The 24,986-nt window shown below is 47.8% G+C and overlaps 1 protein-coding gene across 1 annotated transcript in view; it reads left to right on the forward strand.

The window, feature by feature from the left end:
- The window catches only part of LOC142730027 (uncharacterized), a 119,894-nt gene that overhangs the window by 47,652 nt on the left and 47,256 nt on the right, over window positions 1-24,986 (forward strand). The window contains exons 10-14 of the mRNA XM_075849338.1: window positions 7,903-7,941; window positions 11,251-11,301; window positions 17,226-17,276; window positions 20,198-20,236; window positions 23,647-23,697. Coding sequence (XP_075705453.1) covers window positions 7,903-7,941; window positions 11,251-11,301; window positions 17,226-17,276; window positions 20,198-20,236; window positions 23,647-23,697 — 231 coding nt within the window. The remainder of the gene's footprint in view (window positions 1-7,902; window positions 7,942-11,250; window positions 11,302-17,225; window positions 17,277-20,197; window positions 20,237-23,646; window positions 23,698-24,986) is intronic.

Genomic DNA, 24,986 nt, shown 5'->3' on the forward strand with positions numbered 1-24,986 from the left:
TCTCCCGGAACTAGCCAGGATAAAGGAGGGGGGATTCTGAGAGCTCACTAGAGCGAGTGAGTTTTCTCAAATTTTGCAGCATAAAGCAATGTGGTTGCTTTACCACATGCAATACTGCAATTTTGGGAATTGCTCCATCTAGTGACCAGCACTGGGAAATATTATAAATTAGAATCTAATTTATAATATTTCCTGACTCGTGAAAAAAATTAAATAATTAGAACAATGTTTAATCACCTATACACTAATTGTTTAACTAAAAAAAACAAACATTTTTTTCTAGCGTCACATTCCCTTTAACAGAGGCAGAGTGAAAGCAGACCTCGGGGCCTTTATTAGGGCCCTGGGCTGCCATGACAACCATCAGCACCCTACGATCGCGTTGTGGGAGGAAGACGAGGTGTCGGACGGGGCCATTGCGATCGCTGTTCCTGGCCGTTAGTACTGGGTGTCAACTGTAATACACAGCTGATACCCACAGCATATGGAGTGGGCTCAGCGCGTGAGCCCCCTCGATACATCACCTTCAGCCCCACGACGTGCTATTACGTTGTGCTGCGCAAAGGGGTTAATACCCTAGACCACAAAGGAAGTTACCCCTTCACTACCTGGAATTTAACATTCGATGGCCTATTCTTAGAATGTTTGATCTGTGTGGGTCTGACTGGGGTCTAATCTGCACAGAAACGGCCCTGTACATATGAGTATGGCTATGCCTTACAGGAAGGAGATGCCTTGAGCTGTAGTACCAGGCACAGTAGATCATATGGACGAGCCCCTGTGCCTGAGTAAACAGTAAACCATATGCAACGTTCCTGATAAGGACGGCTGTACTTGATAGAGCCGATGTCCCTCGATTGGTGGTAGTTTTAAAGTTTGGGGCTCCACGAATCAAACTGTAATGACATAACTGTATGGTGATGTGGGGGTATTATTCAGTTAGTGTATGGTGGTATTCACTTGATCAGGGGACTGTAGAGTGCGTACACTCCTACCGGGGGGAAGTGGCTTCACCTACTCACCTTCCCCATTAATGGCCATACCTTTTTCCAAACCCCCTGTCCCTCTAATAAGACTCAGACACTTGGGTTGGATAAATTTGGCCACAGCAGCCATTTTATTTACAAACAAACATCAAGAACACCAATTTACAAATAATAATAACAATGGAAGGGGAGTCCTTGGAGCTACAAAAGTCTGTCACGAAACAGCCCACCTGCATAGTATTTTTCTCCCAGCCGTCACCCTACTGGCTCAGGGGCACCGTTATACCTGCAGTTGGCTGACCTCAACCGCAACCACTCCCCGGGACACCACCCAGCGGGAGCCCAAATTGACCACTCCTCGGGACACCACCCAGCAGGAGCCCAAATTGACCACTCCTCGGGACACCACCCAGCAGGAGCCCAAATTGAGCAGACTACCAACCATAATAAATTGGGGAGGGACCATACCCCCTATGAATCCCCCCCCCACAGTAATTTACCACCAACTCCAAGGACCCCCAATCCGCCATACAACTGCTGCGACATTGCAAAACTGTTCCACAGCATCCTCCGGTACCTGCGGAAAAACAAAAACAACGAGCAACAAAGCGAAATACCAAAATAGTCACACAGATGAACACATCATTTTGGGAGGGAGGGTGGGACAAGCTTCCCTGTGCTGTTACTAAAGATGGCGACGCCTTTCCCTCTCCTACCCTTAAGTAAACTGACCTCGCCCCCCCTCACATCCGCCCCCTCCTAAACACACCCCTAACTCCTTAACTCCTTCCCTTCCTAACATCCCTGATCATGGTGGCCTCCCCCTATGGCATTCTGCCGGGTCCAGCCTGTACTTGATCAGGGGACTGTAGAGTGCGTACACTCCTACCGGGGGGAAGTGGCTTCACCTACTCACCTTCCCCATTAATGGCCATACCTTTTTCCAAACCCCCTGTCCCTCTAATAAGACTCAGACACTTGGGTTGGATAAATTTGGCCACAGCAGCCATTTTATTTACAAACAAACATCAAGAACACCAATTTACAAATAATAATAACAATGGAAGGGGAGTCCTTGGAGCTACAAAAGTCTGTCACGAAACAGCCCACCTGCATAGTATTTTTCTCCCAGCCGTCACCCTACTGGCTCAGGGGCACCGTTATACCTGCAGTTGGCTGACCTCAACCGCAACCACTCCCCGGGACACCACCCAGCGGGAGCCCAAATTGACCACTCCTCGGGACACCACCCAGCAGGAGCCCAAATTGACCACTCCTCGGGACACCACCCAGCAGGAGCCCAAATTGAGCAGACTACCAACCATAATAAATTGGGGAGGGACCATACCCCCTATGAATCCCCCCCCCACAGTAATTTACCACCAACTCCAAGGACCCCCAATCCGCCACACGAACATACTTAGACACCTTTAAGTATGCGAGCCCCCACCCAACGAGAGGGCCCTTTCGATACCTTCCTGCAGGCGCAGAGTCCACAGGTCGATCCCCACGGCCATCAGGTACACACCATCACCTAGCCAATAATTACCCTGGCCATCCTCGAAGTCATAATGACGCACGAAGACCCCCCCGTTTCTCACCACGAAACCCGAAACTGCCCGATTAACCTTAACCCTGGCTTTATTCAACCGCTGCACCGATCTAGCATGCCGCCAAACCTTCCGCGGGACAATCTCTGACCACACCACCTTAATAGCCGGACCATAACCTGAGTAGATCGTATTTTATATCCCTGATCAATTCCCGAAAAGGACGACTACCCAAATCGTTACCCCCGACATGCAACACCAAGACATCCGGGGCCCTGTCCATCAGCGCAAACCGATGCACGTTCGGCAACACCCGACTCCACAGCATCCCCCTACTCCCCAGCCACCGCACGACTACATCCTCCCGCCGAAAACCCAACTGCCGCCCGTCTGGACGAACATCCGCCCGCTCCGCCCCCCAATGAACGTAGGAATGCCCGACGATCCACACCAATCGCCCCGCTGGTCCTGAAAAATAAAACCACTGATTAACAAAACGAGTAAGGATGCAAGCGAAACATGGAGGAGGAGAGAAAAACGATGAGGGGACCTGGAGGGAGTGTAGAGAAGGAGGGATTACGACTGGACTATCATATAAACTGAGGGCGCACATACAGCTGGAAGCGGCGGGAATCCCATCGACCTATCTGCTTTACCACTTCCTCACCCAACCCCCATGCCACCGCCTCCGTCGCTGCCCCAATCCGAAAAGAATGGGGGGAAAACAACGCCTCCTCCAGTCCCAACTTCCGCAGACACCTACGAAAAACCCACGTAAACTGATACCGGGACATAAAGGACCCATCCTCATGACACAACAACTGTCCCCTACGCACCGTTGAGACCTCTCTGAACCCCGCAAAGCAGGCGACTGGGCACATCCTGACCCCCTTGGCCACCCCCAACACCACTCTCTTGCCCCGACCCCCTTGATCCGTCTTAGACCGCCGGATCCAGAATTCCACACTCCGATCCGTTACCAACACATCTTCCATTCTCAACCCCCCAGGTCTCCTTGTGCTGGGAGCCACCAGCTCCCCGACCCTCAGGGCCCCAAAAAATGCCCACGAGAATGCCAACCTATACAGGGTCACCTCGTAGCTGGAAAAACAAATGTCACACAACACCCCCCACAACTGTTCCAACAACATAAACGAGACAGGGCGCCGCCGATCCGGCAACATCCTCCCTCTCCTGTACCCCCTCAGGGCCTGGCCAACCAAAAAACTTTTTGTAACATCTGTGTACCCCCGGACCTTAAAACCAAAAGCCAGGGCTGCCACAAAACGATTTACCTTGGACACTGACCAGCCCGCGATAGAGACTTGCCCCAGAAAGACTAACAACGCCACCACCCGATCATCATCCGTCACTACACCCTCCAGAACTGCCAACCAACTCTCCCACTCCCGCCACGCCGAATCATAAGCAGCCCAAGTACCCTGCGCAAGCGAAGCCTGAATCAAACCTCCTGCGGCTCGTAACCCAGCCCCCACAACCATTCCAGGCAAGCGATCCCGTCCTCCTCCGCGTCCGGAGCCACCATCCTGAACCGCTCCCACTGCAAGCGAGAAAGAGAATCTGCGATGTCATTTTTGATCCCTGGCACATGAACCGCCACAACCCAAGCGTTCAAAGACAAGCAACGTAAAACCAGGTGCCTCAACAGCCGGACGACCGGGGGGGATGACGCTGACACGTTGTTAATAGCCCCCACCACGCCCAAGTTGTCACAATGGAACCGTACCTTGCTGTCCCGAAACCTCTCACTCCAAATTTCCACCGCCACTACTATGGGAAACAGCTCTAGGAATGCCAGGTTCTTCACCAAACCCAACTCCGCCCATTCCTCAGGCCACCGCGCCGCGCACCACTGACCCTTGCAGTAAGCCCCAAATCCCACGCCCCCCGCAGCATCTGTAAACAGCTCCCAATCTACGCTGTCAACCACCGGGGCCATGATCAAGGACCTCCCATTATAACGATGCAAAAACTCAAACCAAACTGCCAAATCTGCCCTCAGCGCCTGTGTCAGACGAATGAAATGATGAGGGGCTGTCACCCCAGCCGTCGCTCCCGACAGCCGCCTGCTGAAAATCCGGCCCATGGGCATAATCCTGCAAGCAAAGTTAAGCTTACCCAATAATGACTGTAATGCACGTAACGTGATCTTACGCAAATGTCTAGCCCGGTCCACCTCCGCCCGTAACGCTACCAATTTATCTTGCGGGAGCCGACACTCCATCCTCAAAGAATCAATGGTGATTCCTAAAAAGACCAGACAGGAGCTAGGTCCTTCCGTTTTGTCCTGGGCCAAAGGCACACCGAACCTCTTTGCCACCCACTCTATCATGTTCAACAACGTAGCACCAACCGAAGACCCGCCTGGACCAACACACAGGAAATCATCCAAGTAATGTATGACCGTCGAGACCCCCGCAACATCGCAAACCACCCACTCCAGGAAAGAACTAAAAGCCTCAAAATAGGCACAGGAAATAGAACACCCCATAGGGAGGCAGCGATCCACAAAATAAGCCCCGTCCCAATAACATCCTAACAGCCGTATGCTGTCAGGATGCACAGGGAGGAGGCGAAAGGCCGACTCAATATCCGTTTTTGCCATTAATGCACCCACACCATAGCGGCGCACCCACGCAACTGCCGCATCAAACGACGTGTAAGCCACCGAGCAAAGTTCTGGAGAAATCCCATCATTAACCGATCGCCCCCTCGGGTAAGATAAATGATGTATGAGCCTAAACTTATTCGGCTCCTTCTTAGGCACCACCCCCAGTGGTGACACCACCAGCTCCGGTAAAGGGCAACTCTCAAACGGACCTGCCATGCGCCCCAACTCCACCTCCTTCCGCAACTTATCCCCTACTACCCCTGGATACTGCAACGCTGAACGCAAACTACGCAAGGTAAACGGCACCTTGTGAGCAGGGGCAGGGTTCCGGAAACCAACCCGCAAACCATCCAACAACAAACTTGCCCTGGACCTATCAGGGTACCTATTTAGAAAGGGCTCCATGTCTTCCCACCTCACCGGTGTCCGGCCCTTGACTAGCGCCCCCGGCCCCTCGTCCTTTTCCCTTCCGAAAACATTTAACCGCTCCGTGAGAGATCCCCCCGCAGGAGGAGCAGCTATGTTTGAACTTACAACCCGATCCGAACTTACACTGGCCCTCATTAAACTGCCAGCAGAACCCGGATTTTCCTCCTGTCCCCCCTGCTCCCCCCCCCGAAGGCAATGAGGGGCCGGCCACCCCGGCCCCACCCCCTTGAAAGGACTGGCCAAAACGCACTGGAGCCATGACCCGCAACCATAACCCTATGTCTTTGTTATCCCACCTAATGTCAGGTCTCACTGCCTTCCGCTGCCGGAACTGCTCATCATAGTCTGCCCGCCGTAAACTCGATGAGCCTCTCCGATAGCATCCATATAACAGAAGAGGCCGGAACAATGCTCCGGCGTCTTCTGTCCAATTACGCTTGCCAAAATAGCAAACGCCTGCAACCAATTAACAAAAGTTTGGGGAATCAATCGATACCGACGTTTTTCCTCCTTCTCCTTCTTGCTTTCCAACCACTTCCCTTTATCTAAATTGAACTTCTCCAACGGCAACAATGAAAAAATTTCCACATATTCATCCCTCCATATCTTTTCCCTTACTTCCGGTTTCAGATGCGCCCCCAATGGGCCCTCAAAACAAACATAGACCTCGCCCTTTGCCTTATCATCCAACCGCACCTCATCCACTGCCACATCCTTTTCTGTCTGCACCGACACTGCCACGCCCGATTCCCTAGACACCACCCCAGCTCCCCATAGCGTGCTATCCACCACTGCAGGCCCTGACGGCCCCACCCAAGCTGCAACCGGGGACGGGGAACCTACCGCCCCCCCTCCGCATCGCGCCAAAAGGTCACGCACACAACACAACAATTCATGAATCTCACCCCCACCACCCGTACTTCCTGTAATCCCCCCGCTACACCCCGGCAATCCCGTAGGCAAAAGTGAACCCCCACCCCCTACCCCTGGGGACCGAAATACAGCAGGCAATGAAAAAGTAGGAGACAGCGACTCACCGGGCTGCGCAGGTGCTGTGTCCCCACCAGCCGGGGCGAAGGATCCCTCCAGACGTCCCTCTTGGTCACCGAACTCACGGTCGTCCACTTCATCCTGCCCAGACGGGCCAGGACAAGCGCCGCACGCATGACATCCCCGACCTTCTGATGGAGCGCTCCTTAACTGCGCCAATGAACTGGGCCTCTCCGCCCGTCTGTTGGGGAGGCTCGACCACCCCGCGGCCCGCAGGTAGCCGCCCTCCTGCCCGCCGTGTCACCACCGACCGTGGCACACGCCTGGAATTGGTTGCACCATCCTGGGTACAGGTGGGCCGCCCGACTGGAGCATCGCCAGCACGGCCCACCGCAAGTCCTGGGTCCCGTCGTCTGGAGGCAGAGGGAGGTCCCGGATGCATGGGTGCCTGCCCTACCACCTCCGCTGAGCCAGGCCGGCTTCCAGGATTCCTCTCAGACCAGGCCGTCCTGCTCACGGCAGCCGAGCGAGGGGCCCGGCCTGGAGGGTCCCTCGTGGGGCTCCTTACCCTGCGCCTGGCTCGTGGCATCACTTCCGGGCTCAACCTCTCCGGAGGCCTCGTGCGACGTGACCGCCGCCGGGGAGGAGAGCGCGCCCCAGATCCAAACACGGAGCTGGGTAAGTAGTGCATCCATTATAAAGTACTGGACAAACTTCCCTGTGCTGCTGCAATCTTCCCTGTGCTGTTAACTAAAGATCACCAGCTTCCCTGTGCTGCTGCAAGCTTCCCTGTGCTGTTACTAAAGATGGCGACGCCTTTCCCTCTCCTACCCTTAAGTAAACTGACCTCGCCCCCCCTCACATCCGCCCCCTCCTAAACACACCCCTAACTCCTTAACTCCTTCCCTTCCTAACATCCCTGATCATGGTGGCCTCCCCCTATGGCATTCTGCCGGGTCCAGCCTGTACTGTATGGGGGTATTATTCAGTCACAGAAAGCAGTAGGCATTGATAGTAATGAAAAATGCTTTTGCCTCCTGGGGTGTGGAGGCTTTATGAAAAAATGTTCTAGACACAACCCAGTTTTTATGTAGGATCCCTTTTGACATCACCACTCACGTTTTCCCATCAGGCAATCAAAGCCCAGGGAAAATATACCATATATAAAAGCTGCAATCTGATTGGTTGCTATGAGAAACTCCTCCTCCTTGTATCGACTGTTTCGTATATTATAACAGAGAACAATAGTATATTTTATATTCCTTTCAAGAACAATTATGTGTAATATTGGTATTTTTTTTTATTTCTTAAACAGTTGGAGGAAGAAAGTTGAGGAGACGGAGGTGTATTTCTGGTAATTATCTTATTGAATAATGAGCCTATTTCTCTAGTGTTGGATATAGGAATCTTCCATGTAGATGATATATGAGTAATCCCGGGGTGAGTGCTAATATGTCTACATAAAGGAGGATAATACGGTATCATCTATGGGAATATATATATATATAGATTCCATTATTTAAGTGTGTTTATCTAGGAGAGACATATTATACTAGTATAGAAAGCTCGTTACACGGGTTTGCTAGTAAAAGGAATGATAAGTATTTATAATTGTGCTCTTTGAGAACGACGTTCTTCATTACAGGGTCGTCTTACTTCAGGGTTTTGCCTTCTTAACGCCTTGTTTTGGGAAGTGGTTTCTCATTGTTCCTGGCGTTCCTCTGCACTCATAGTTGCTCTTCTTAGTCTCTGAGCCAAATATATATATATATGATGATTATCAGCATTGTGCCTTTTATAAGTGAGCATGATCACACGTAGCAGCTGAGGGACAATCCTGATAATCAATATATATTATTGGATAACTCTAATCTAAAGAATTGTGTCCTGGTATTTTTTTTGAGATATGGGAATTGCATGCACAGTAATTCCTTAATTACTCCTAAAAATAAGAAAATCTTGAATCAAATCAAAAATGATTGACAAAAATCTAGATTTTATTTTTTGGGAAAAATCGACCAGCTCTACACCCAGTGATAACTGAGTACAGATAATGTAGATGTTACATGCAGTCCTATGTAACACCACAGATAACACACTGTGATAACTCTTAGTACAGATAATGTAGTAGATATCACCTGCAGTCCTATGTAACACCACAGATAACACACAGTGATAACTCTCTGAGTACAGATAATGTAGTAGATATCACCTGCAGTCCTATGTAACACCACAGATAACACACAGTCATAACTCTGAACACAGATAATGTAGTAGATGCACACACAGAAATATATACACTTACAGATACAGGGGCGTAGCTAAAGGGCCCTGGAGCAAAAATTCAGCTTGGACCCCCTACTCCTTCCCAACACCACCAGACCCCTGCGCACTCCTTACTCAGCCGCCTTGCACGACAGACCCCATGAATGCCTCCACAGTATAATGCCTCCCATAGCTGACCCCACAGTATAATGCCCCATAGCTGTCCCCACACGGTATAATGCCCCCATAACTGCCCACACACAGCATAATGCCCCCATAGCTGCCCACACAGTGTAATGCCCCATAGATGCCACCACACAGTATAATGTTGCCCATAGCTGCCTCCACAGTATCATGCCCCCCCCATGGCTGCCCCCACAGTATATTGCGACCCATAGCTGCCCCATACAATATAATGCCCCCCATAGAGTATACTGCACTCTATACAATATAATGCCCTATACAGTATAATGCCCCCTATTGCCGCCACATACAGTATAATGCCCCCATACAGTATAATGACACCCATAGCTGCCCCATGCACTATAATGTCCAATATAGTATAATGCCCCATAGCTGTCCCATACAGTATCATGCCCCCCATTGCTGCCACATACAGTATAAAGCCCCCATAGCTGTCCCATACAGTATAATGCCCCCATACAGTATAGTGCCCCCATACAGTATAATGCCCACCATAGCTGCCACATACAGTATATTGCCCCCATACAGTATTTTAAGCCCCCTTATAGCTGCCCCATACAGTATAATGCCCCCAATAGCTATCCCATACAGTATAATGCCCTCCATATAGTAAAATGCCCCCTTAGCTGTCCTATACAGTATAATGCCCCCATACAGTATAATGCCCTCCATTTCTGCCACATACAGTATAATGCCCCCATACAGTATAATGCCCCCTATAGCTGCTCCGTACAGTATATTGCCCCCATACGGTATAATGCCCCCTATAGCTGCCCCATTCAGTATAATTCCCCCATACACTATAGTGCCCTACATAGCTGCCACATACAGCATAATGCCCTATACAGTATAATGCCCCTATATCTGCACAGTACAGTATAATGCCCCCCATAGCTATCCCATACAATATAATGCCCCATACAGTATAATGCCCCCCTTAGCTGTCCTATACAGTATAATGCCCCCATACAGGTATTATGCCCTCCATTACTGCCACATACAGTATAATGCCCCCATACAGTATAATGCCCCCTATAGCTGCCCCATACAGTATAATGCTCCCCATACAGTAGAATGCCCTCCATAGCTGCCACATACAGTATATTGCCCCCTTAGCTGTCCTATACAGTATAATGCCCCCATACAGTATAATGCCCCCCTTAGCTGTCCTATACAGTATAATGCCCCACACAGTATAATGCCCCCCTTAGCTGTCCTATACAGTACAATGCCCCCATACAGTATAATGCCCCCCTTAGCTGTCCTATACAGTATAATGCTCCCCATACAGTATAATGCCCTCTATAGCTGCCACATACAAAATAATGCCCACATACAGTAAAATGCCACCTTTAGCTGTCCTATACAGTATAATGCCCCCCATGCAGTATAATGCCCCCTCAGCTGTCCTATACAGTATAATGCCCCATATAGCTGCCCCATAGATTATAATGCCCCCCATAGCTGTTCCATACAGTATAATGCCCCCCATATAGTATGATGCCCCCTCAGCAGCTACCATATGAGCCCCCCTCTCATACCCAGTATAATGCCCCCATATGTACATACCTAATAGAAAAAAACATAATTATTTACCTATCCCCATTCCCATGATGGGTGGAGAATCCTTCTCCTCCGGTCTGTGCTGTGAGTGACTCACTACATCGCGCCTGCCTGCGCCGAGCCGCTCGCGGCACAGTGAATACTGGAGCAGGACTCCAGCATTGCACTGAACTGTATTTGCGTCCTGAGGACGCAAATACAGTTGGAAGAGCGGTCAGCACTGGGTGGCAACGGGGCCCTGCGGGCTCCACAGGCTTTGGGGCCCGGTCGCAGCTGCGACCGATGCGATCTCTATAGCTACGCCTCTATACAGATACATATATAGGCACTTAGACACACACACGCACACGCACACACACACACACACACACACACACACACACACAAAGACATACATACCCACATACTGGAATTTATACACACACAAACACTCAGACTCACAGACAAATGGAGGCACAAACAACAGACAGACTGAGCACTCACATCTCCTTCCTCACAGGCTTCTTGCAGGTCGGGCTGTGGGCAGAGCTAACTGTGCCTCGGACACCACATCCTTGCCAAATATGATAGATGATTTTTTTGGTAGGTTTCAGTTTTGTTATTCTAACTGGATTTGTATTTTCTCTTCCAGGCCATCAGAATATGGAGATGATCCTTTTTGGATTACCATTGAGGAAATACCGTAAGTCTGTAGAACAAAAAGGATTATATTTTTCCTGTCAAAATGACGGACACTTCGGCGGAGCCCAGCTGACCCATTAAAAGTCAATGGCGTCTGCAGGGCACCACTGGTATTCTTAGTGCAATAGATCCAGCATGGTGGTATTATTCAGTCACTACATGGTGGTATTATTCAGTCACTGCATGGTGGTATTATTAAGTCACTCTATGGTGGTATTATTTAGTCACTGTACGGTGGTATTATTCAGTCACTGTATGGTGGTGTTATTCAGTCACTGTATGGTGGTATTATTTAGTCACTGTATGGTGGTATTATTCAGTCAGTGAATGGTGGTATTCAGTCACTGTATGGAGGTATTATTCAAATACTGTATGGAGGTATTATTCATTGACTGTATGGAGGTATTATTCATTGACTGTATGGAGCTACTATACAGTCACTGTATGGTGGTATTATTCAGTCAGTGTATGGTGGTATTATTCAGTCACTGTATGGAGGTATTATTTAGTCACTGTATGGAGGTATTATTTAGTCACTGTATGGTTGTATTATTCAGTCACTGTATGGTGGTATTATTCAGTCACTGAATGGTGGTATTATTCAGTCACTCTATGGTGGTATTATTCAGTCACGGTATGGAGGTATTATTCAGTTAGGCGGAATTCACACGACAGGGTTTCCCGGCCGGGTGCCGGCCGTTCATAAATCGGCCGGCACCCGGCTGCATTAGGAACAATACACCCCTAATGGGGCTATTCACACGACCAATTTTTTGACGGCCGGGAAAACCAGCCGTCAAAAAATGGGACAAGCCCTATTTTCGGCCGGGTACCCGGCCGCCCGGCTCCCATAAAAGTCTATGGGGCCGGGTAATACACGGCCATCACCGGAATATGTCCTGAGTGATGGCCGGGTCTACCGTCGCTCGCGCACTCTCTCTCCTCCTCCTCACAGTGCAGAGTGCATGTGAGGAGGAGGAGGAGGGTCTTTTTTTGCTCCCTGTAGGGGAGGGGATTGGGGATTCCGCTACAGGAGAAGTGCGTGACTACACTGTCCATATATGGACACAGCGAAGTCACTCACTTCTGCAGCGGAATCCCCGACTCTATGGCCGGGGATGCTGCTACAGGAGAAGTAAGTGACTACACTGTCCATATATGGACACAGCGATGTCACTCACTTCTGCAGCTGAATCCCCGACTCTATGGCCGGGGATTCCGCTACAGGAGAAGTGAGTGACTACACTGTCCATATATGAACACAGCGATGTCACTCACTTCTGCAGCGGAATCCACGACTCTATGGCCGGGGATGCCGCTACAGGAGAAGTAAGTGACTACACTGTCCATATATGGACACAGCGATGTCACTCACTTCTGCAGCTGAATCCCCGACTCTATGGCCGGGGATTCCGCTACAGGAGAAGTGAGTGACTACACTGTCCATATATGAACACAGCGATGTCACTCACTTCTGCAGCGGAATCCCCGACTCTATGGCCGGGGATTCCGCTACAGGAGAAGTGAGTGACTACACTGTCCATATATGAACACAGCGATGTCACTCACTTCTGCAGCGGAATCCCCGACTCTATGGCCGGGGATTCCGCTACAGGAGAAGTGAGTGACTACACTGTCCATATATGGACACAGCGATGTCACTCACTTCTGCAGCGGAATCCCCGACTCTATGGCCGGGGATTCCGCTACAGGAGAAGTGAGTGACTACACTGTCCATATATGGACAGTGACGTCACTCACTTCTGAAGCGGAATTCCCGACCGGTGGCAGGGAATTCCTCTCCAGGAGAAGTCAGTGACTCCACTGTCCATATTTGGACATTGAAGTCAGTGACTTCTCCTGGAAGGGGGGAATGGGTGCAACCTACAGGGGGCTGTGTGGCATCACCTACAGGGGACTTGGTGGCATCACCTACAGGGGACTTGGTGGCATCACCTACAGGGGGCTTGGTGGCACCACCTACAGGGGGCTTGGTGGCACCACCTACAGGGGGCTGGGTGGCATCAACTACAGGGGGCTGGGTGGCATCACCTACAGGGGGCTGGGTGGCATCGCCTACAGGGGGCTGGGTGGCATCGCCTACAGGGGGCAGGGTGGCATCGCCTACAGGATACAGGGTGGCATCGCCTGCAGGGGGCTGGGTGGCATCGCCTGCAGGGGGCTGGGTGGCATCACCTACAGGGGGCAGGGTGGCATCGCCTACAGGGGGCAGGGTGGCTTCGCCTGCAAGGGGCTGTGTGGCATCGCCTGCAGGGGGCTGTGTGGCATCGCCTACAGGGGGCAGGGTGGCATCGCCTACAGGTGGCTGTGTGGCATCGCCTACAGGTGGCTGTGTGGCATCACCTACAGGGGGCTGGGTGGCATCACCTACAGGGGGCTGGGTGGCATCACCTACAGGGGGCTGGGTGGCATCACCTACAGGGGACTTGGTAGCATCACCTACATGGGACTTGGTGTCATCACCTACAGGGGACTTGGTGGCATCACCTACAGGGGGCTGTGTGGCATCACCTACAGAGGGCTGTGTGGCATCACCAACCACAGTGGGCTGTGTGGCATCACCAACAGGGGGCTGTGTGGCATCACCAACAGGGGGCTGTGTGGCATCACCAACAGGGGGCTGTGTGGCATTACCTACCAGGGGGGCTGTGGCATTATCTACAAAGGGCTGTGTGTGGCAAAAAATTTAAATGAAATTCATCCGATTTTAAAACGGACAGGGAAAAAAACGGATGCAAATCGGGTCCAAATCGGCCGGTAAAAACGGCAACTCGGCCCGGAACGGATGCAAACCGGATCCAAACCGGCCGGGAAAATCGGCCAAAAACGGCCGATTTTCCCGGCCGACACTCGGACCCTGTCGTGTGAATGAGGCCTTAGTGTATGGTGGTATTATTCTGTCAGTGTCTGCAGCTATTATTCAGTCAGTGTATGGTGGTATTACTCAGTTACTGTATGGTGGTATTATTCAGTCACTGTATGGTGGTATTATTTAGTCACTGTATGGTGGTATTATTTAGTCACTGTATGGAGGTATTATTCAGTCAGTGAATGGTGGTATTATTCAGTTACTGCATGGTAGTATTATATAGTCACTGTATGGAGGTATTATTCAGTCAGTGTATGGTGGTATTATTCAGTTACTGTATGGTGGTATTATTCAGTCACTGTATGGTGGTATTATTTAGTCACTGTATGGTGGTATTATTTAGTCACTGTATGGAGGTATTATTCAGTCACTGTATGGAGATATTATTCAGTTACTGCATGGTAGTATTATATAGTCACTGTATGGAGGTATTATTCAGTCAGTGTATGGTGGTATTATTCAGTTACTGTATGGTGGTATTATTCAGTCACTGTATGGTGGTATTATTCAGTGACTGTATGGTGGTATTATTTAGTCACTGTATGGTGGTATTATTTAGTCACTGTATGGAGGTATTATTCAGTCAGTGTATGGTGGTATTATTCAGTTACTGCATGGTAGTATTATATAGTCACTGTATGGAGGTATTATTCAGTCAGTGTATTGTGGTATTATTCAGTTACTATATGGTGGTATTATTCAATTACTGCATGCACACCTTACCCAGCCGCCTTGCACGACAGACCCCATGAATGCCTCCACAGTATAATGCCTCCCATAGCTGACCCCACAGTATAATGCCCCATAGCTGCCCCTACACGGTATAATGCCCCCATATCTGCCCACACACAGCATAATGCCCCCATAGCTGCCCACACAGTGTAATGCCCCATAGATGCCACCACTCAGTATAATGCCCCCCATAGCTGCCTCCACAGTATCATACCCCCCATGGCTGCCCCCACAGTATATTGCGACCCATAGCTGTCCCATACAATATAATGCCCCCATAGAATATAATGCACTCAATACAATATAATGCCCCATACAGTATAATGCCCCCTATTGCCGCCACGTACAGTATAATGCCCCCATACAGTATAATGACACCCATAGCTGCCCCATGCACTATAATGTCCAATATAGTATAATGCCCCATAGCTGTCCCATACAGTATCATGCCCCCCATTGCTGCCACATACAGTATAAAGCCCCCATAGCTGTCCAATACAGTATTATGCCCCCATACAGTATAATGCCCACCATAGCTGCCACATACAGTATATTGCCGCCATACAGTATTTTAAGCCCCCTTTTAGCTGCCCCATACAGTATAATGCCCCCAATAGCTATCCCATACAGTATAATGCCCTCCATATAGTAAAATGCCCCCTTAGCTGTCCTATACAGTATAATGCCCCACACAGTATAATGCCCTCCATTGCTGCCACATACAGTATAATGCCTCTATACAGTATAATGCCCCCTATAGCTGCTCCGTACAGTATATTGCCCCCATACGGTATAATGCCCCCTATAGCTGCCCCATTCAGTATAATTCCCCCATACACTATAGTGCCCTACATAGCTGCCACATACAGTATAATGCCCTATACAGTATAATGCCCCCTATATCTGCACAGTACAGTATAATGCCCCCCATAGCTGTCCCATACAATATAATGCCCCATACAGTATAATTCCCCCCTTAGCTGTCCTATACAGTATAATGCCCCCATACATTATTATGCCCTCCATTACTGCCACATACAATATAATGCCCCCATACAGTATAATGCCCCCTATAGCTGCCCCATACAGTATAATGCTCCCTATACAGTAAAATGCCCTCCATAGCTGTCACATACAGTATAATGCCCCCCTTAGCTGTCCTATACAGTATAATGCCCCCATACAGTATAATGCCCCCCTTAGCTGTCCTATACAGTACAATGCCCCCATACAGTATAATGCATCCTATAGCTGCCCCACACAGTATAATGCTCCCCATACAGTATAATGCCCTCTATAGCTGCCACATACAAAATAATGCCCACATACAGTAAAATGCCACCTTTAGCTGTCCTATACAGTATAATGCTCCCTATACATTATAATGCCCCCTTAGAAGTCCCATACAGTATAATGCCCCCCATACAGTATAATGCACCCTCAGCTGTCCTATACAGTATAATGCCCCCATACAGTATAATGCCCCATATAGCTGCCCCATAGATTATAATGCCCCCACAGCTGTTCCATACAGTATAATGCCCCCCATATAGTATGATGCCCCCTCAGCAGCTACCATATGAGCCCCCCTCTCATACCCAGTATAATGCCCCCATATGTACATACCTAATAGAAAAATAATAACATAATTACTTACCTATCCCCATTCCCACGATGGGTGGAGAATCCTTCTCCTCCGGTCTGTGCTGTGAGTGACTCACTACATCGTGCCTGCCTGCGCCGAGCCGCTCGCGGCACAGTGAATACTGGAGCAGGACTCCAGCATTGCACTGAACTGTATTTGCGTCCTGAGGACGCAAATACAGTTGGAAGAGCGGTCAGCACTGGGTGGCAACGGGGCCCTGCGGGCTCCACAGGCTTGGGGGCCCGGTCGCAGCTGCGACCGATGCGATCTCTATAGCTACGCCACTATACAGATACATATATAGGCACTTAGGCACACACACACACACACACACACACACACACACATACCCACATACTGGAATTTATACACACACACACACACACACACACACACACACACACACACACACACAAAGACACACACCCACATACAGGAATTTATACACACACAAACACTCAGACTCACAAACAAATGGAGGCACAAACAACAGACAGACTGAGCACTCACATCTCCTTCCTCACAGGCTTCTTGCATGTCGGGCTATGGGCAGAGCTAACTGTGCCTCGGACACCACATCCTTGCCAAATATGATAGATGATTTTTTTGGTAGGTTTCAGTTTTGTTATTCTAACTGGATTTGTATTTTCTCTTCCAGGCCATCAGGATATGGAGATGATCCTTTTTGGATTACCCATGAGGAAATACCGTAAGTCTGTAGAACAAAAAGGATTATATTTTTCCTGTCAAAATGACGGACACTTCGGCGGAGCCCAGCTGACACATTAAAAGTCAATGGCGTCTGCAGGGCACCACTGGTATTCTTAGTGCAATAGATCCAGCATGGTGGTATTATTCAGTCACTACATGGTGGTATTATTCAGTCTCTACATGGTGGTATTATTAAGTCACTCTATGGTGGTATTATTCAGTCACTGCATGGTGGTATTATTCAGTCACTGTATGGTGGTATTATTCAGTCACTGCATGGTGGTATTATTAAGTCACTCTATGGTGGTATTATTTAGTCACTGTACGGTGGTATTATTCAGTCACTGTATGGTGGTATTATTCAGTCACTGTATGGTGGTATTATTCAGTAACTGTATGGTGGTATTATTTAGTCACTGTATGGTGGTATTATTCAGTCAGTGAATGGTGGTATTCAGTCACTGTATGGAGGTATTATTCAAATACTGTATGGAGGTATTATTCATTGACTGTATGGAGCTACTATACAGTCACTGTATGGTGGTATTATTCAGTTACTGTATGGAGTTATTATTCATTTACTGTTTGGAGCTATTATTCAGTCACTGTATGGTGGTATTATTCAGTCACTGTATGGAGGTATTATTTAGTCACTGTATGGAGGTATTATTCAGTCACTGTATGGAGGTATTATTTAGTCACTGTATGGAGGTATTATTTAGTCACTGTATTATTCAGTCACTGTATGGTGGTATTATTCAGTCACTGAATGGTGGTATTATTCAGTCACTCTATGGTGGTATTATTCAGTCACTGTATGGAGGTATTATTCAGTTAGGCGGAATTCACACGACAGGGTTGCCCACACACAGCATAATGCCCCCATAGCTGCCCACACAGTGTAATGCCCCATAGATGCCACCACACAGTATAATGCTCCCCATAGCTGCCTCCACAGTATCATACCCCCCATGGCTGCCCCCACAGTATATTGCGACCCATAGCTGCCCCATACAATATAATGCCCCCATAGAGTATAATGCACTCCATACAATATAATGCCCCATACAGTATAATGCCCCCTATTGCCGCCACATACAGTATAATGCCACCATACAGTATAGAGACACCCATAGCTGCCCCATGCACTATAATGTCCAATATAGTATAATGCCCCATAGCTGTCCCATACAGTATCATGCCCCCCATTGCTGCCACATACAGTATAAAGCCCCCATAGCTGCCACATACAGTATAATGCCCCCCTTAGCTGTCCTATACAGTATAATGCCCCCATACAGTATAATGCCCCCTTAGCTGTCCTATACAGTATAATGCCCCACACAGTATAATGCCCCCCTTAGCTGTCCTATACAGTACAATGCCCCCATACAGTATAATGCATCCTATAGCTGCCCCACACAGTATAATGCTGTGTATGTAAGTGTTTTACTGTGTGTTTACTAGTGTATGTAAACCTACTACACTGTGTGTTAGCTCAAAAAATGGCGACACACAGTGTAGGAGGTTTGACCGTTCAATCCCCTCGTTTCTCCCGGCACTAGCCAGGATAAAGGAGGGGGGATTCTGAGAGCTCACTAGAGCGAGTGAGTTTTCTCAAATTTTGCAGCATAAAGCAATGTGGTTGCTTTACCACATGCAATGCTGCAATTTTGGGAATTGCTCCATCTAGTGACCACCTCTGGGAAATATTATAAATTAGAATCTAATTTATAATATTTCCTGACTCGTGAAAAAAATTAAAAAAATTAGAACAATGTTTAATCACCTATACACTAATTGTTTAACTAAAAAAAAACAACATTTTTTTCTAGCGTCACATTCCCTTTAACAGAGGCAGAGTGAAAGCAGACCTGGGGGCCTTTATTAGGGCCCTGGGCTGCCATGACAACCATCAGCACCCTACGATCGCGTTGTGGGAGGAAGACGAGGTGTCGGACGGGGCCGCTCCCTCTCTTTAAACTTTTTTTTTTACCGCAGCATTTGACGGTTTACACGGCCAGGAACATTGCGATCGCTGTTCCTGGCCATTAGTACTGGGTGTCAACTGTAATACACAGCTGATACCCACAGCATATGGAGTGGGCTCAGCGCGTGAGCCCCCTCGATACATCACCTTCAGCCCCACGACGTGCTATTACGTTGTGCTGCGCAAAGGGGTTAATACCCTAGACCACAAAGGAAGTTACCCCTTCACTACCTGGAATTTAACATTCGATGGCCTATTCTTAGAATATTTAATCTGTGTGGGTCTGACCGGGGTCTAATCTGCACAGAAACGGCCCTGTACATATGAGTATGGCTATGCCTTACAGGAAGGAGATGCCTTGAGCTGTAGTACCAGGCACAGTAGATCATATGGACGAGCCCCTGTGCCTGAGTAAACAGTAAACCATATGCAACGTTCCTGATAAGGACGGCTGTACTTGATAGAGCCGATGTCCCTCGATTGGTGGTAGTTTTAAAGTTTGGGGCTCCACGAATCAAACTGTAATGACATAACTGTATGGTGATGTGGGGGTATTATTCAGTTAGTGTATGGTGGTATTCACTGTATGGGGGTATTATTCAGTCACAGAAAGCAGTAGGCATTGATAGTAATGAAAAATGCTTTTGCCTCCTGGGGTGTGGAGGCTTTATGAAAAAATGTTCTAGACACAACCCTGTTTTTATGTAGGATCCCTTTTGACATCACCACTCACGTTTTCCCATCAGGCAATCAAAGCCCAAGGAAAATATACCATATATAAAAGCTGCAATCTGATTGGTTGCTATGAGAAACTCCTCCTCCTTGTATCGACTGTTTCGTATATTATAACAGAGAACAATAGTATATTTTATATTCCTTTCAAGAACAATTATGTGTAATATTGGTATTTTTTTTTATTTCTTAAACAGTTGGAGGAAGAAAGTTGAGGAGACGGAGGTGTATTTCTGGTAATTATCTTATTGAATAATGAGCCTATTTCTCTAGTGTTGGATATAGGAATCTTCCATGTAGATGATATATGAGTAATCCCGGGGTGAGTGCTAATATGTCTACATAAAGGAGGATAATACGGTATCATCTATGGGAATATATATATATATAGATTCCATTATTTAAGTGTGTTTATCTAGGAGAGACATATTATACTAGTATAGAAAGCTCGTTACACGGGTTTGCTAGTAAAAGGAATGATAAGTATTTATAATTGTGCTCTTTGAGAACGACGTTCTTCATTACAGGGTCGTCTTACTTCAGGGTTTTGCCTTCTTAACGCCTTGTTTTGGGAAGTGGTTTCTCGTTGTTCCTGGCGTTCCTCTGCACTCATAGTTGCTCTTCTTATTCTCTGAGCCAAATATATATATATATGATGATTATCAGCATTGTGCCTTTTATAAGTGAGCATGATCACACGTAGCAGCTGAGGGACAATCCTGATAATCAATATATATTATTGGATAACTCTAATGTAAAGAATTGTGTCCTGGTATTTTTTTGGGGATATGGGAATTGCATGCACAGTAATTCCTTAATTACTCCTAAAAATAAGAAAATCTTGAATCAAATCAAAAATGATTGACAAAAATACAGATAATGTAGATGTTATATGCAGTCCTATGTAACACCACAGATAACACAGTGATAACTTTCTGAGTACAGATAATGTAGTAGTGTCACCTGCAGTCCTATGTAACACCACAGATAACACACTGTGATAACTCTTAGTACAGATAATGTAGTAGATGTCACCTGCAGTCCTATGTAACACCACAGATAACACACAGTGATAACTCTCTGATTACAGATAATGTAGTAGATATCACCTGCAGTCCTATGTAACACCACAGATAACACACAGTGATAACTCTCTGAGTACAGATAATGTAGTAGATATCACCTGCAGTCCTATGTAACACCACAGATAACACACAGTCATAACTCTGAACACAGATAATGTAGTAGATGCACACACAGAAATATATACACTTACAGATACAGGGGCGTAGCTAAAGGGCCCTGGAGCAAAAATTCAGCTTGGACCCCCTACTCCTTCCTAACAGCACCAGACCCCTGCGCACACCTTACCCAGCCGCCTTGCACGACAGACCCCATGAATGCCTCCACAGTATAATGCCTCCCATAGCTGACCCCACAGTATAATGCCCCATAGCTGTCCCCACACGGTATAATGCCCCCATAACTGCCCACACACAGCATAATGCCCCCATAGCTGCCCACACAGTGTAATGCCCCATAGCTGCCACATACAGTATAATGCCCCCCTTAGCTGTCCTATACAGTATTGCGACCCATAGCTGCCCCATACAATGTAATGCCCCCCCATAGAGTATAATGCACTCCATACAATATAATGCCCTATACAGTATAAAGCCCCCTATTGCCGCCACATACAGTATAATGCCCCCATACAGTATAATGACACCCATAGCTGCCCCATGCACTATAATGTCCAATATAGTATAATGCCCCATAGCTGTCCCATACAGTATCATGCCCCCCATTGCTGCCACATACAGTATAAAGCCCCCAAAGCTGTCCCATACAGTATAATGCCCCCATACAGTATAGTGCCCCCATACAGTATAATGCCCACCATAGCTGCCACATACAGTATATTGCCCCCATACAGTATTTTAAGCCCCCTTATAGCTGCCCCATACAGTATAATGCCCCCAATAGCTATCCAATACAGTATAATGCCCTCCATATAGTAAAATGCCTCCTTAGCTGTACTATACAGTATAATGCCCCCATACAGTATAATGCCCTCCATTTCTGCCACATACAGTATAATGCCCCCATACAGTATAATGCCCCCTATAGCTGATCCGTACAGTATATTGCCCTCATACGGTATAATGCCCCCTATAGCTGCCCCATTCAGTATAATTCCCCCATACACTATAGTGCCCTACATAGCTGCCACATACAGTATAATGCCCTATACAGTGTAATGCCCCCTATATATGCACAGTACAGTATAATGCCCCCATAGCTGTCCCATACAATATAATGCCCCATACAGTATAATTCCCCCCTTAGCTGTCCTATACAGTATAATGCCCCCATACAGTATTATGCCCTCAATTACTGCCACATACAGTATAATGCCCCCATACAGTATAATGCCCCCTATAGCTGCCCCATACAGTATAATGCTCCCCATACAGTAGAATGCCCTCCATAGCTGCCACATACAGTATAATGCCCCCCTTAGCTGTCCTATAAGGTATAATGCCCCCATACAGTATAATGCCCCCCTTAGCTATCCTATACAGTATAATGCCCCACACAGTATAATGCCCCCCTTAGCTGTCCTATACAGTACAATGCCCCCATACAGTATAATGCATCCTATAGCTGCCCCACACAGTATAATGCTCCCCATACAGTATAATGCCCTCTATAGCTGCCGCATACAAAATAATGCCCACATACAGTAAAATGTCACCTTTAGCTGTCCTATACAGTATAATGCCCCCCATACATTATAATGCCCCCTTAGAAGTCCCATACAGTATAATGCCCCCCATACAGTATAATGCCCCCTCAGCTGTCCTATACCGTATAATGCCCCCATACAGTATAATGCCCCATATAGCTGCCCCATAGATTATAATGCCCCCATAGCTGTTCCATACAGTATAATGCCCCCCATATAGTATGATGCCCCCTCAGCAGCTACAATATGAGCCCCCCTCCCATACCCAGTATAATGCCCCCATATGTATATACCTAATAGAAAAAAAACAAAATTACTTACCTATCCCCATTCCCACGATGGGTGGAGAATCCTTCTCCTCCGGTCTGTGCTGTGAGTGACTCACTACATCGCGCCTGCCTGCGCCGAGCCGCTCGCGGCACAGTGAATACTGGAGCAGGACTCCAGCATTGCACTGAACTGTATTTGCGTCCTGAGTTCGCAAATACAGTTGGAAGAGCGGTCAGCACTGGGTGGCAACGGGGCCCTGCGGGCTCCACAGGCTTGGGGGCCCGGTCGCAGCTGCGACCGATGCGATATCTATAGCTACGCCACTATACAGATACATATATAGGCACTCAGACACACACACACACACACACTCACACAAACAAAGACACACATACCCACATACTGGAATTTATACACACACAAACACTCAGACTCACAGACAAATGGAGGCACAAACAACAGACAGACTGAGCACTCACATCTCTTTCCTCACAGGCTTCTTGCAGGTCGGGCTGTGGGCAGAGCTAACTGTGCCTCGGACACCACATCCTTGCCAAATATGATAGATGATTTTTTTGGTAGGTTTCAGTTTTGTTATTCTAACTGGATTTGTATTTTCTCTTCCAGGCCATCAGAATTTGGAGATTATCCTTTTTGGATTACCATTGAGGGAATACCGTAAGTCTGTAGAACAAAAAGGATTATATTTTTCCTGTCAAAATGACGGACACTTCGGCGGAGCCCAGCTGACCCATTAAAAGTCAATGGCGTCTGCAGGGCACCACTGGTATTCTTAGTGCAATAGATCCAGCATGGTGGTATTATTCAGTCACTACATGGTGGTATTATTCAGTCACTGCATGGTGGTATTATTAAGTCACTCTATGGTGGTATTATTTAGTCACTGTACGGTGGTATTATTCAGTCACTGTATGGTGGTATTATTCAGTCACTGTATGGTGGTATTATTCAGTAACTGTATGGTGGTATTATTTAGTCACTGTATGGTGGTATTATTCAGTCAGTGAATGGTGGTATTCAGTCACTGTATGGAGGTATTATTCAAATACTGTATGGAGGTATTATTCATTGGCTGTATGGAGGTATTATTCACTGACTGTATGGAGCTACTATACAGTCACTGTATGGTGGTATTATTCAGTTACTGTATGGAGTTATTATTCATTTACTGTTTGGAGCTATTATTCAGTCACTGTATGGTGGTATTATTCAGTCAGTGTATGGTGGTATTATTCAGTCACTGTATGGAGGTATTATTTAGTCACTGTATGGAGGTATTATTTAGTCACTGTATGGTGGTATTATTCAGTCACTGTATGGTGGTATTATTCAGTCACTGAATGGTGGTATTATTCAGTCACTCTATGGAGGTATTATTCAGTCACTGTATGGACGTATTATTCAGTTAGGCGGAATTCACACGACAGGGTTTCCTGGCCGGGTGCCGGCCGTTCATAAATCGGCCGGCACCCGGCTGCATTAGGAACAATAGAACCCTAATGGGGCTATTTACACGACCAATTTTTTGACGGCCGGGAAAACCGGCCGTCAAAAAATGGGACATTCCCTATTTTCGGCCGGGTACCCGGCCGCCCGGCTCCCATAAAAGTCTATGGGGCCAGGTAATACACGGCCATCACCGGAATATGTCCTGAGTGATGGCCGAGTCTACCGTCGCTCGCGCACTCTCTCTCCTCCTCCTCACAGTGCAGAGTGCATGTGAGGAGGAGGAGGGTCTTTTTTTGCTCCCTGTAGGAGTCAAAATCCCCAATCCCCGACCGGGGATTGGGGATTCCGCTACAGGAGAAGTGCGTGACTACACTGTCCATATATGGACACAGCGATGTCACTCACTTCTGCAGCGGAATCCCCGACTCTATGGCCGGGGATGCCGCTACAGGAGAAGTAAGTGACTACACTGTCCATATATGGACACAGCGATGTCA

The sequence above is a fragment of the Rhinoderma darwinii genome, unplaced genomic scaffold (genome assembly GCF_050947455.1).
Source record: "Rhinoderma darwinii isolate aRhiDar2 unplaced genomic scaffold, aRhiDar2.hap1 Scaffold_739, whole genome shotgun sequence".
NCBI lineage: Eukaryota > Metazoa > Chordata > Amphibia > Anura > Rhinodermatidae > Rhinoderma > Rhinoderma darwinii.